We start from the raw sequence: 15,230 nt of genomic DNA, 5'->3' as shown, positions 1-15,230 counted from the left end.
CTCTCAACACTTCCCAATAGTAGTTGCAATATACTTTTTAAAACTTGAATAGCTTTTAGAATTTTAATTAAATTTTAATTAGAGTTTTTTTTTTACCCACTTAAGTAGAACTTGTATATGATATATATGCAATTTCATAATTACTGTCATTTCAAGTTGCAATTTAGTACATTTCAAATATATGTAATATTGAATAACACACTAAAGTTAAATTAAAAACAAATGGTTTAGTTTGTTAGTCAAAATAAGTGCTTTTTAAATCAAGTCAAGTCACCTTTATTTATATAGCGCTTTTTACAATGGAGATTGTTTCAAAGAAGCTTCAAAGTTTTAAAAATAGGAAAATAATGCAACAGAATTTAATTCGGCTGTACAACGGCTCTGGAGAAAACAGTGATGTCATCCAACTCAGGTCAGTTATCATATAGTGCCAATGCAGGCAGATCAGTAATTTAATTAAATATTTTGTGTCCCCAACTGAGCAAGCCAAAAGACAACAGAGGCGATGGTGGCAAGGAATCAAAACTCCATCAGGTGACCGAATGGAGAAAAAAACCTTGGGAAAAACCAGGCTCAGTCAGGGTGTCAGTTTTCCTCTGGCCAACGAATAAACAGTGTCAGTCAGAAGTCAGATTAGATCGGAATATTCTGAGTATTTGTCCAGTTCCTTCTGGTTGAAGATTGAAGTCATCACACAGGAGGTTCCGTGTGGTTTGTTGAGGATCAGTGCCACTGACTGTCGTGTCGATGATGCCTTCACAGGGAGTGTCTAGTTGACAAAATCTCTGCTGACACTTCAAGGATGCGTTGTGGTCGTGTCTAGGCGCAAGTCCACCATCTGATCTGTATACGGCCCAGATCCGGCTGACTGCAGTAGACCTCAGGATAAAATGAGAGACTAATATTAGCATAGATGCCATGCTTCTTATGATGTAACGAGTACATCAGGTGTTATGGGAAGTGCTCCAGGTTCCAGCTGACCTAGTTAATGCAACCTAAAACCATAATTTAACTGATTTGTAATAATATAAATATTTCTATGTGTTTTGGCTAAATTTAAACTGACATAGTGCAGCAAGACATCAGATTATTTAAACATAATGATATATAAAATGTACTTTAATTTAAACTGACGATTAAAAAGCGCAGTCATGAAAGTGTACTACCTTATTTCATATTATAGTATACGTTTTTTGAAAATATACTACAAGTGCACATTCAGGTTCTTTTTCACAAGAGATGGCATGATATGACAATGTGAAATTGAACTAATAGTAAATGTGTAAACGATTCATTCAGACTTTATTTTATTTGTGTGTTTGCTAGATGCTGACGGTGAGGTTGCGGGTGCTCCCGGTGCTCCTTTAGATGTACACTGTCAGGATGCCAATAAGGATTACGTCATCGTCACCTGGAAACAGCCTGCTGTGGATGGCGGAAGTGCCATTTTGGGCTACTTTGTTGATAGGTCATTGCATCTGTATAAAAACATCACAGAAAATCATATAAAAACCTCTAAAGTAGACAGAATGCAGATGCTAGCCATACAAATTTCTTATGTGTAATATAAATCAGGGGTTCTCAACTCTTTCCCGCAGAGTTCATTTCCAACTTTTATCAAACACACCTGAACAACCTAATTAATCTTCAGGTTTACTAGAAAGTTACATGCAGTTAACAGAGTTTTTAGCATACCCTAAATGCTTTGATCAAGGTTTGAGCTAAACTCTGCAGGAAAGTGGATCTCTAGGGAGTTGAGAACCCTTGATGTAAATAAACATCATATACGGCAGAACCAAACACTGAGGGGCCATTTACACGACAGTTTTCAACTAAAAACAGAAAAGGTATTTACACAACAAGAGCGTTTTGCGGGCCTGAAAATGCTAACTTTTAAAAATGGATTTGAAATGTTTTTTGAAAATGATACCGTAATTGTCTCCATGTAAACTACAAAAATGCTAATTTGTGAAAACGGTGACGTCATGCATATTACGTTTTCAGTCTAAAGGGCGAGTAGCTTTTCCTTACAAAGTGACATCGCCAACTACTGGCCTGACAGCAGAATACAGCCTAATAATTTCCGCAAATCTGTGTAAATGGCGATCATTTTGATGTCGTCTGTAAGCAAAAACCAGGGGAGCATTTTTTCCCCCATTTTTAGTACATTGTTGTCATGTAAACATACCAAATATCTCAAATTATTTTTAAAAAATTCAGCTGAAACCTTCAAACAAGGAGTTTTAGCTGGATTCTCTAGCTGAATTTTCCAAAACTATGATTTTTAACTTATATGAAATATGAGTTAAAGTCAGTTATTACACAAACGCAAAACAGGTATATAGCTTTCTATACAGTTACAACTAGTTTGTTGTGGTTGTTATGGCAGTTTTGTCTTGCTATCACCAGGCCAAGCTCAGTCTTTTAAGGTTGAACATCGGTCTGGGGAGTCTGCTCTGTATTTTCTACTGCACAAGTGGTGTGATAAACGGGCATAATTCAAATGACTCTGCAATTGGATAGTCCTTCAACCAATCAAACCACTAGAGGCGTGATCAACAGGCATCGATCCATCTCTTCTCTATCCGTCATTGTGTTAAAGCCGCCAATAGCGTGCCAGGTCAATAAGCCAGTCTGTGATTGGTTCCCGCAAATGTGTAACAGAAGCAGAATAAATTAATGTACAGGTTTCCAGAAATCAAATCAAATCACTGACAGATCGGGCTGGGTTTACCCAGTCTAATGGAAGTTTGTTTCTGCCACAGAATAAAAATTAAATAAGGTAATTGCGGCTTATCTCACAATTCTGACATTTTTCTTGCAAATTGTGAGTCTGTTTCTCACAATTCTTCTTCTTCAAAAAAAAAAAAGAGTCAAGAAGTGAGATTACCTTTTTAATTCAGAACTGCATATTATAAACTCAGAATCGGGGGAAATGAACTGAGAGTCATGATATATATTATATAATGTATTAGTTTTTTTATTTTTATATTCTGTAGTGGATCCATAGAATCTAGACCATTTCTTGACTGTTTTTTTATTGCTTGTTCACAAACAGCCCTGCTCTCTGATATTTTTGTAACATCAGATTGTATTAATTTTTTTAAATTAAATCCCTTTATGTTTTTTTCCCACTGCAGGTGTGAAGTTGGCACTACCCACTGGTCACAATGTAACGACACTCCTGTTAAGTTTGCACGTTTCCCTGTAACTGGTCTTGTGGAAGGACGAAGCTACGTGTTTCGTGTGCGTGCCGTGAATAAGGCTGGTATGAGCCATCCATCCCGTGTCTCTGAACCAGTAGCAGCTATGGACCCTGCAGACCGCACAAGAAAAGGTAACTTGACTGACACGGCAAATGCACTAAAACAAAAACGAAAACAGAACAAGCAGTACAATGCACTTTCTTTCTCTAGGTGCCTCTGCTCCTTGGACTGGACAAATAATTGTAACTGAGGAGGAGCCAGTGGGTGAGAAACTTCTATCTTATTTTTTTAGGGTTCCCACTATCATTAAAAACCTTTACATTTTAGGTTATCCTAGAGAGGTTTTTTTCTCCACAACTGAGCTATTTATGGCTTACTTAGTATATGATTATCGAGAAAATTTCTCATAATGGCTCCCTATATAGTAATAATGAGAAACTTTCCTATGATGGCTTAGTATCTCATAATAATGAGAAACTTTGGCATCATTATGAGTTAATATTTTATAATGTTTAGAAAAAAATATCCTAATTATTATATCTCGTAATAAAAGGCTCTCTCATAATAATGACTTCTCAAAATAATAAGAAACCTTCTCATAATGACTTATATTAACTCATGTTATGAGAAAGTTTCTCATTATTGTGTGATAATGTTATATATGTGAGAAAAAAAAAGTCTTGCCGGTGTGATTAAACCTTGTTAGATATTGAGCTGTGCAGCAGGGTTATCAGTTCAGAGCGTGGGATAAATAATAGACAGTGCAGCACCAGCTCAGAACAGGTCCTCTCTCCGGTCACCATCACATCATGTGACACCGATACAACACAGCGCTGGGAGATCCAGTGAGATCACATAGTTGCGATATCTAGTGAGAAGCATTCAAATACAGTGCAGACTTCTCTTATAAACCATAGCTATCAGATCAAACAGCACATGGAAACCAGCAGCCATATATACTGTATAATAGCAGAAATAGTGGTAACACTTTACAATATGGGTGCACTAATATGCATTAATTCATTCTTAAAGGGGTACTTCAGCACTGGGAAGATGAATCTGTATTTAAACTGGGTCATCAATGTAGTAGAAATGTGAAAATATTTTTGAATTTGGTGCCTTCTAGACTGAGAAAAGACAGAACATGTATTTTTGTCTCATGGGGATGAAAGACTAAAATTCCCTGAATGCTTCACTGCCCTGTGAGGCCATTCCCAAAGCCACCAACTTGATTTGTGACTGTGTTGGAGAAGACACTACAATTAAAAACTGAACGTGTCTGTTCAATATAATGAGTGAGTTACCGCGCGAGTCTCACAGCACTGAGCACTAACTGCAGGAGTCAGATAAATGAGCTGAGGAGCTCTCGTGGTGAGAGCTGAGGTAATTGAGACTACAGTCACGGCATACATTCACAATGTGAGTTCGGTCTGGCGCGTTTCAGTTCATGCCTTTGCAAGCTTAACTTTCATAGAAATTAATTTGAGAATTTAAAAGACTTACATTGCTCACCATAGCTCTGTTTAAATGAGTGCCTGCAGCTGAGCTGAGCTGTGAGTGTGATCTCCCATCCCTCATGCGTGGGTTCAAAACATGTGGAAATGGCTCCCTCTGCTGGCTGTAGTCTTTAGCCTTTGGCCAAACATTCCTCATGGCTAACTATTCCACATGGCCAAATCCTCAATTTGCATCATAGGAGGAATTTTTCTAGAAATAAAATGCATAAATCTCTTGTCTCAGGGGGATATGAGGGGGGAAAGCACAATCATTTGAATATACTTCAGGGTTTCTACTGATACAACGCCATATGCTAATTGCTGAAGTAACTCTTTAATTAATGCACAGATAATCATGAGTCGTGTGAATAGCACTTGCCAACAAGGCACACTATTTGCACCTGGTGTAGATAGACACTCCGAAATTGTTATTTGTTCATCTTCCAGTCTCCATTTGTAAGACTAAAAGTTTCAAGATGTAGGAAAACAAACACTTTCATTTAAATAAAAAAAAGACATGTAATTATCACTATAACCAGTAGATGGCAGATGATCACTTAGTCTGTAGCTGTTAATATGACTCAGTATCTCGTAGTTAAACTGCGCAACGTTTCCTAAAAGTTCTCTAAACGGTGAAGGAAAAACCCTATTTAGGTCCTTCCATCACACTTACTGAATGTTTTCAGAACATGTTTTGAATACCAACTGTTTGTCCAATTTCATATTCAGAACATGCAAGTACTGCATGTTATATATTGTGAATGTACGCAATTCGCCTTTGCTTAGCACACTGGGGGCTATTGTGGCTAAGGTTACCATTGCCTCTGACTGTATTCACAGAGACAGAGCTATGTTATAAGTTCTATTTTTAAGAATTAATAAAAGTGCACTTGTGAAATTGTACAGGCGGCGAGCATTTTCGGGCTAAAAATAATAAGCTTTGGTCTCTGTGAATACAGTAAAAGACAATAGTAACGTTAACCCCATTAGCACAGAAAGACAATTTACAAACACACACATTATAAAGTGTAGGTTGGATAACAAAGGGTTGGTATTGATCCATCTTTGAGAAGCAACTTTTGCAAATCCTGCATTTTACTGACCCTCATTTGCAGAGCAACCCAGTGAACATAGAGTCACAAAAACATGTTCTGTAAACGTGATGGAAGAAGCTATATAGGATCAAAAAATATAATTTTTGGTTGGTCCCCTAAAGGTCCTGCAAATGTTATGGGAATGAAGTGTAGAGGGAACGTCTTAGATTAATGGTCCCCTAAACATTCCCAGAACACCCTGAATGTTCCATGAAGGTCTGCCAAATAATATCCCCCAACCCTTTAAAGAACTCATGACCGTCTCTGAATGTTCTAGGAACGTTACCAGGTAGTGTCCTTGACACCAGCCGGAACGTTCTGGGAACATCAAATTTCCAAATAAAATGTGGTCCCCTAAATGTTCAGAGAGCGTCCTGAATGTTCCGTAAAGGTCCACCAAATAACGTCCCTGAACCCTTTGAAGAACTCCAAATCATGACCGTCTCTGAATATTCTAGGAACGTTACCAAGTGACATCCTTCACATCAGCAGAGATGTTTTGAGAACACTCAGGGAACGTAACATTTCTAGCAGGGTCATTATTATTTTTCTCATGTTAAGTTTTTATATCTATATATTTTTTTATTTAAATTTATGACAAAGTTAGTATGTATTACGTAAGTGTTATGGCTTAAAGAATCACATTTTTACTCAGTTGTGGTGGAAACTTCCATATGTAATCTCTATAAAATGATTTTAAATTTTACATTACAACTGGAAATGTGTCTTATTCAAATACTGTACCTGTATTTTTGAAATGTCATTGGCCTGTCTCTTTGACCATCCTGCAGTTTATTACCTAAAATAGATCAATGAACATATTACCATTATAACATGATTATATTTTCTCTTTAACTCATTTAGAAGGAGTGGTTCCTGGCAGACCTTGTGACCTCACAGTCATTGAAGCCACTAAAAACTATGTGGTTTTGAGCTGGAAGCCCCCAGGCAATAAGGGCCATGAAGGGGTCATGTATTATGTAGAAAAGGTCAGTGTGCAAAACTGAATCTAACTGCATAATTACTGCCAGTGACATAAAGCTTTAGTGATTTTTAAGGTAATAGACCTTGGGTGATACAGTATGTTGTATTTTTGTGTGTTTAAGCAATAATGTCTCTCTGTGCATGTAGTGTGTGTCTGGCACAGACAGCTGGCAGCGAGTGAACACTGAAATCCCTGTGAAATCTCCACGTTTTGCTCTTTTTGATCTGGCTGAGGGCAAGTCTTACTGCTTCCGCGTTCGTTGCTGCAACTCAGCTGGTGTTGGAGAACCATCAGATCCAACTGAAGCCACCACGGTTGGGGACAAGCTGGGTATGAAACAGCAACAGCCTCTTTACAAAGCAAAAGGATATCTTCAAGGAAATGTGATGTTTTATGAGTACACCCTTAAAAATATCTATATAATGTATATAGTGTTTTAATGTAAATATAATGTCTTTTATTGGCATTTGTAGTTCCATGAAGAACCTTTAACATGCATAGATATGTTCCGTTGCACAAAAGAGTCTTTCGAGTGGAAAAAAGTTCTTTAAATTATTACAAAATGAACTTTTAAGGACTGTTCACTGAAAGATTCTGGAACCCAAAATGCCCTTTATATGTCATTACTGCGAAAACCTGCTTCTGGAACATTTGTATTTAAGAGTATACATTTTATTATGCGGCTTTCTACAATACTTGATTCTGACTGGTGTATCATTTCATTCAGCGCTCTGATATTTCCTATTTCACTTGTGTGGATAACCGAAAACCATTACTATGCATTATCTCTTGCTACATGTTTGTACTGTTTAAACTTGTTTGTTCGTCTTGGTTAAAAGCCATTTGCATGGAAGCCTCAAGTTTCTTTCAAGTAAGCTAAGAAAACCCAACTCAATATTTTTTATCCAATTATTTATGGTAGCCTTAAAGGTCCCATTCTTTGCGATTCCATCTTTCAAACTTTAGTTAGTGTGTAATGTTGCTGTTAGAGCATAAATAATACCTGTAAAATTATAAAGCTCAAAGTTCAATGCCAAGCGAGATATTTTATTTAACAGAAGTTCCCTTTCAAAGCCTACAGCGAACGGCCGGTTTGGACTACAGCCCTGCACTTCCTGCTTTAATGACGCCCAACTAAAACCGTTTGATGACGAACCCTCCGCCCACAAGAACACGCAAATTCTGGGGCGTTGTCCTTTTGCTCTCGCTGTTTTTGTAGAGTGTGTTTGTCACAAACGCTGTTATTTTCATCCCGGAGTCAAATCACCTTTGTTTGGCCTTCCCACGGACGCGGTACGTAGAGATCAATGGCTACAGTTTATGGTTAACTCGGTTCCCGAAAATTATAATCACAATTTAAAACTATGTGCAGCACATTTAGCTGAGGACTGCTTCCTCAATCTCAATCAGTTTAATGCCGGATTCGCAGAAAGATTATTTTCTTAAAAGATGACGCAGTTCCCTCTTTGTCTGGAGAAGGCGTTGTTTATGGACTACAACCGGTATGTGTATTTTATTATTTAAGTTGGTCCGTATAATAGTTTATGTAACTCATGACACAAAGTGCAACGCTGTTTAGCTTTGTTAACTAACGTTAGATGGTAATTGAAACTAATCCGAAAAACTTAGCATTTAAAAGTGTAGTAATTCATTCAGACACCATCGATTGTTGGTGTTTGTAATGATCAGTTTAAACTACTGAATAGACAGCTTACCATTCTAAAACATCCAGCAAAAGTCTTTCCTGAGCAGGTTGTAATCGATCCTCTTCGATATTCTCCGGGTCTGATTCCGGCTCAAATTGATAAGGCAATATAGACATTTTTGCAATAACATTGAGCGCGCGTATCGTATCAACCCGTTATGATAAGAGGCGGGACCTTTCCGGGCAACGTGCGCTAAGCTGCTGTCCAATCACAGCGCGGGAAGCGCTGGCCTAATCAGAACTCGTTACGTATTTCTGAAGGAGGGACTTCATAGAACAAGAAATCATCAGGCCGTTTTTAGGACAGAGGAAACACCGGTATACAGATAAGTAAATTGTGTGAAAAATACTAGGTTTTTTACACGCGAAACATGAACTCATGTTATATTGCACACTGTAAACATAATCAAAGCTTCGAAAACATGCGAAGAATGGGACCTTTAACTTCATATCTGGTATATTCCATTCACTCGTTATTTACCATACATTTGTACATTTTTATTTTATTGAACTTCTATCAATCATAATCTATCATAGCATAAAAAATGTGCAATGGTGTAATCTTTTAACTTTTTTGTCACCTGCCACCAGATATCCCATCAGCCCCTGGCCGTGTGGTGCCTACCCGGAATACAGACACATCTGTGGTGGTTTCATGGGAAGGGTCACGTGATGCTAAAGAGCTGGTGGGCTACTACATTGAGAACAGCATTGTGGGGAGCAATACGTGGGAGCCAAGCAACAACAAACCAGTTAAAGGCACAAGGTATAACGACACATACAGAATAATTCATAATTCATAAAATAAGTCTTGTTGTACTAAATATCACAGCTGTAATCACAGCCTAATATTCACAACAACAGCATGATTTCAAAAGCAATATTGAACACTGATGTCAAAGAACTAGCGACAACAAAAAGCCCGACGTCCAACCCTTTTGCTTGTTGTGTCCCGGCCTTTAAATTTCAGACTCAAATTAGTCCGTTTAGATTTTTCTTCTCGAAAATATTTCCAAAAGAAGACAAAAATGATAACTATAACAATATCATTCTAAATGTAAAAGAATAGCAGAGTCCACACCACCATAATGATAATGGCACAAGAAAATATTGCACTATAAGAGGCATGGTAGGGAGAAGCAGATCTAAATGCAAGGGGTTTTATTAAACAAACAAACAGACTGAAACCAGAAAACAAAGGAACACTGAGAACCTGTGAATACAGGCACCAAGAATGTGCACCATCTACAAATTACAGCAAACAAAGACAGAAATAGAACAAATAACTAGGACACAAGGGCTATATATATATACAGAGGAGCTGATAAGATCCCCCCACCCGCCCAGCTGATGAGCGATTAAAAACATTGACAGCCAATCAGAATCCATCCTGCTTTAAAGAGCTTGAGCACAAGTGGCAGACGACAACAACTGCAGCATTAGCGACAACATACTAATAATAAATAGAACATTAATGTTCATTGGACCGGACGCTAATATAAAGCTCTGGAAAAATCAATGTTAAGTGCTCTTTTTATTTTTTCCAAAGCTGTGGTTATCGTTATTCGTTATTGTAATCTCTACACGTATCTTTCTTGGTGTGAACTGGACTTAAAGCTGGCTAGCCAATAAGATTAGCGTATTTGGTAACATGCCCAGAGCCCCTGCTGTTATATTAAACATGTTCATCTTGTTGAAGCTGACGAATAAAGTTCTCTGGGAAAGTTGTGCAGTGCTTTGTGTACTTGGGTAACTGGGATATTTCTGCTTTTCTATAAGCGCCACCTACTGTCCCAGAGTGAAATTGGATTACTTCAGAGGTTTTTTAAAGGGTTAGTTCACCCCAAAATGAAAATTATTATCATTACTCACCCTCATGTTGTTGGACACCCGTAACATCTTCGTTCATCTTCGGAACACAAATGAAGATATTTTTGTTGAAAGCTGATGGCTGAGAAAGGCTTCAGATAGGCCTCCATTGGCATTCAATACATTTCCACTCACAAGACCCATAAAGGCACTAAACACATCGATACAACGTCCATCTCACTACAGTGGCTGTACAATAATTTTACCAAGCGACGAGAATAGTTTTTGTGCGCAAAAAAATAAAAATAATGACTTTTTCCGCCAAGTTATTGTCTTCCGTGCGGGTCTCTGATGTGAACTCACGCGATAGCGGCGCTCCTCCTCTTCTGGGTCATGTATCCGCTATGATTCGTCTTTAGTGCCTTTATGGGTCTTGTGAGTGGAAATGTATTGAATGCCAATGGAGGCCTATCTGAAGCCTTTCTCAGCCATCAGCTTTCAACAAAAATATCTTCATTTGTGTTCCGAAGATGAACGAAGATGTTATGGGTGTCCAACGACATGAGGGTGAGTAATTCATTAAATAATTTTCATTTTTGGGTGAACTAACCCTTTAAAGCTACACTGTGTGATATTTTCCCCCATCTAGCGGTGAGAGGGTATATGACCATCCAGTGAATAATAGTTTCTGTTCCTCTCCATTCTGATTTCGTTTTAACTCCTACGGTGGCCGATTTAGTCCAAGATTAACATGGCAACCCCCCTCTTCACATTCGACACGGTGTTAAAACGCGAAAGGCGAAGCTTGAATTTATGGGTATGTCCCTCTTTGGCTAATGTACTTTCAAGATGGAGGGGCAACATGGCGACCAGCATTCGAACCCCTCACCCGTATGTATTTTCAATGGAGTATTATAAACTTATGAGAATACTTTATTACTTGAAAGAAGTAAATATACATTAATGAGCACATATATTTTTGAAAGAACTAAGTGTCTTTAGCTAAAAATACACCAAAAAAGTTGTAAAATGCTCAGCATGTCTCTGCTTCCTTCCACTATAAAAAAGCCACAGAAAGTCGTTGCCAATTACGTCATTCAGAGCCGTAGTGATCCTGTGCAGATGGTGGAGCCGCGGTATCAAGGTCCCACCCAGGGTCGGCACAGAGTATACTGTCCCCTCAGTCAGTCAAGATGAATGTGAAAATGGATTTTAATGATGAAACCGAATAGACAAAATTAGATAAAATTAGATAAAAAAATCACAATTAGCAAGTGCACAGTCTCTTCCTGGCTCTAATTTGCACGCTTAAACGCCATTGGCTATCATAGAACAACACCTTTATTCCAATCAGGCTTCAGTATTTCCAGGAAAAATCTGTTTCACCATGTTCTGATGTAATGTCTCGTGCCCTTATCTCAGGGAACCAAAGTTATTTTTAGTAACCAGGGATTTTATTTTCTAGCTGGGGCTTGCTCTTTTGTTACTCTTCAGTGCCCCTGTTCTTGCTGACTCAATCACAAGAGCAGCTGTCAATCATGAAGTTACACCCGTAAAATAACTAACTAAAACCAAACTTATTAGAAAAGTGTCAGTGTGATGAGACCTACCGAAAATGACCGAAAGCATCTGTGGATGATTTTTTTTTTTTGAAGTGTAATTGGATTTTTTATTTTGACTCGGTCCTATTTGGTCCTATTTGATCACATGGAGAGGGCGGGGTTTATGGCCTATACTGCAGCCAACCACCAGAGGGCGATCAAAATGTTTTGTCTTCATTTTCAGGATGTGTGCTGCACACTTGGACAGACAGATCACGTAAAAATCTGTATGTAAGAAATGTATTTCAGTTAATTATAAAATGGCCCTGATATGACACTAGACATTAAGAAATCATGTTCATTTCAAATACTTTTATCATTGACAACAGTAGTCCGGTCAGGATATTGCCATTTAAAAGTTGTTGTTGCAGCCCTCAACTGATGTTGACATGTTGTGTTTTGGCCTGAAACTCCGCCCTCCACCTATCTACCAATCACGAAGTCAGTAGTGTTTTGGCATACGGGTTGCCAGATCTGCTCTAGTTACCACAGCTGCAAAACTACAAACGTTCCTGCTGGATCCTGCAGCCTATCTGGCAACCTCGAGTCAGGGGGGAGGGGGAGCAGTACCAGTTTTGGCCACAATCTTACATACACTTCCTTTAATTGTTACATATCTGTCCATATGTGTTTATGCAGGTTTGTCTGTCATGGTTTGACCACAGGCGAGAGTTACGTTTTCCGAGTGAGAGCAGTCAATGCTGCCGGTATCAGTGAATTCTCTCAAGAATCAGAAGCCATTGAAGTTAAAGCTGCTATTGGTGAGTCATCTGTGAACTTCTATTAATATGCCTTGGATATTATTGAGATATTTGAAATATGATTTCACTTTTAATTTCAACTTTCACTTTAAATTCTGACCACTGTACTTGACTTACGCATTTCACACGTCCTAAATGGCACTTCAGTGTCAAGGTATCACCAAACTCCAGCTCCGTTCCCTGCATTTCTCCCAGTAGACGGGGTCAGGACTTGTAGACCTCCTCTAGTTTGGGTCACAAATGATCCAATGTAGTGGTGACTACAAACCAGCTCACCCTCGTACACCCCTGCCCACTCCCTCAGTCTTTTCACACCTGTCTCTTCTGCATGTCTTTCACATTTTCTAAGTTCATGCACCTTAACAACCACAAGACTTTGTGTTGAGTTATGTTCACTTATCCTTTATGAAACACATTTATTATGCACTCCTTTTTTTTCTAATAACCGTTTCTAAAAACAGTATTGTATGGCACAAAACTATATAAACTGTATAATAAAAAAAATATTTTACACACCCCTTGCTGAATCTGTGAAAATGTGAATAATTGTAAGAAAATAAGAGGGATCATACATACAAGATATTTTACATAAAATATGTTTACATATAGTATACAAAATATATAGAATTAGCACAAGACACACCTGTTCAAAAGTTTATTGAACCATTAATTCTTAATACTGCATGTTGTGATCTGGATGATCCAGGGCTGTTTTTTTTTGTTTTGTGGTGGTTGTTCATGAGTCTCTTGTTTGTCCTGAGCAGTTAAACTGCCCAATGTTCTTCAGAAAAATCCTTCAGGTCCTGCAAATTCTTCAGTGTTCCAGCATCTTTTGCATATTTGAACCCTTTCCAGCAGTGACTATGATTTTGAGATCCATCTAAAAAATATTTTACCTAATATGTCTTCTGAGAAACATGTAAGTATCTTCTGTTGCTCTAGAAGGGCAGTACTAAATGAAAAATATGTATATGTAAACAAAATAAGAGAAATGTGGACATCATCCTGTTTAAAAGATGAAAAATGAACTAGAATAACTAACACAACTACTAAATAATACAATGAATGACAAAGGAGTAGAGTGCATAAAAAGCATAAAATACATGTGATTAAGTTAATTGTGGCTGTGGAAGAGTTGATTTATCTTATGAAAACATAAACTGTTGTTTCTCTGAAACTAAGGTGAAGAACCTTATTATGCATCAAACAAATAAACAAACGATTATTTGTTATTAACTAGCATCAGTTATATTACCTCCAATGTAAATTAGAAAATCCTATACTGATAATATACAACAATGCCAAGGTCTCTAGAAAGAGGTTTGGTTAAGTGATATTTACGTTCCATGTGGTTAAGTAAGCAGTCCGATGGCAATGACTTCTTCCACTGGTTGTACTGGGAGCCATTTCAACAGCCTTGAACACGGAGATCTGGGGGATCCTGATCTCCTGGAGCACCAAAGGGTCCTAAAATCTGGAACACGCAGATGAGGCCCTGAGGCAGGTGCAGAAGGTTCTTAATCTGAAACACGCAGATGAGGCCCTGAAGCAGGTGCAGAAGGTTCTTCATCTGGAACACACAGATGAGGCCCTGAAGCAGGTGCAGAAGGCTCTTGATCTGGAACACGCAGGTGAGGCCCTGAAGTCAGTGGAGAAGGTTCTTAATCTAGAACACGCAGATGAGGCCCTGAAGCAGGTACAGAAGGTTCTTAAACTTGAACATGCAGATGAGACCCTAAAGCAGGTGCAGAAGGTTCTTAATCTTGAACACGCAGATGAGGCCCTAAAGAAGGTGCAGAAGGTTCTTAATCTTGAACATGCAGATGAGGCCCTGAAGCAGGTGCAGAAGGTTCTTAATCTTGAACACGCAGATGAGGCCCTGAAGCAGGTGCAGAAGGTTCTTAATCTGGAACACGCAGATGAGGCCCTGAAGTCGGTGCAGAAGGCTCTTAATCTGGAACACGCAGATGAGGCCCTGAACTCGGTGGAGAAGGTTCTTAATCTGAAACACGCAGATGAGGCCCTGAAGCTGGTGCAGAAGGCTCTTAATCTGGAACACGCAGGTGAGGCCCTGAAGTCAGTGGAGAAGGTTCTTAATCTAGAACACGCAGATGAGGCCCTGAAGCAGGTACAGAAGGTTCTTAAACTTGAACATGCAGATGAGACCCTAAAGCAGGTGCAGAAGGTTCTTAATCTTGAACACGCAGATGAGGCCCTAAAGAAGGTGCAGAAGGTTCTTAATCTTGAACACACAGATGAGGCCCTGAAGCCGGTGCAGAAGGCTCTTAATCTGGAACACGCAGATGAGGCCCTGAAGTCGGTGCAGAAGGTTCTTCATCTGGAACACGCAGATGAGGCCCTGAAGTCGGTGCAGAAGGCTCTTAATCTGGAACACGCAGATGAGGCCCTGAACTCGGTGGAGAAGGTTCTTAATCTGAAACACGCAGATGAGGCCCTGAAGCTGGTGCAGAAGGCTCTTAATCTGGAACACGCAGATGAGGCCCTGAAGTCGGTGCAGAAGGTTCTTAATCTGGAACACGGAGATGAGGCCCTGAAGGCGGTGCAGAAGGCTC

At 38.9% G+C, this 15,230-nt stretch overlaps 1 protein-coding gene across 2 annotated transcripts in view; it reads left to right on the top strand.

Moving 5' to 3' along the window:
• myom1b (myomesin 1b) overlaps positions 1-15,230 on the top strand; it is an 81,427-nt gene that overhangs the window by 25,355 nt on the left and 40,842 nt on the right. For both annotated transcript variants that reach the window (XM_067423114.1, XM_067423055.1), the window contains exons 12-18: positions 1,327-1,468; positions 3,141-3,337; positions 3,417-3,470; positions 6,661-6,785; positions 6,928-7,111; positions 9,078-9,252; positions 12,536-12,657. In XM_067423114.1, coding sequence (XP_067279215.1) covers positions 1,327-1,468; positions 3,141-3,337; positions 3,417-3,470; positions 6,661-6,785; positions 6,928-7,111; positions 9,078-9,252; positions 12,536-12,657 — 999 coding nt within the window. The remainder of the gene's footprint in view (positions 1-1,326; positions 1,469-3,140; positions 3,338-3,416; positions 3,471-6,660; positions 6,786-6,927; positions 7,112-9,077; positions 9,253-12,535; positions 12,658-15,230) is intronic.

This window comes from Pseudorasbora parva, chromosome 1 (genome assembly GCF_024679245.1).
Source record: "Pseudorasbora parva isolate DD20220531a chromosome 1, ASM2467924v1, whole genome shotgun sequence".
Taxonomy (NCBI): domain Eukaryota; kingdom Metazoa; phylum Chordata; class Actinopteri; order Cypriniformes; family Gobionidae; genus Pseudorasbora; species Pseudorasbora parva.
The sequence above is the reverse complement of the archived record's forward strand: the minus strand, read 5'-3'. Positions and strand labels throughout refer to the sequence as shown.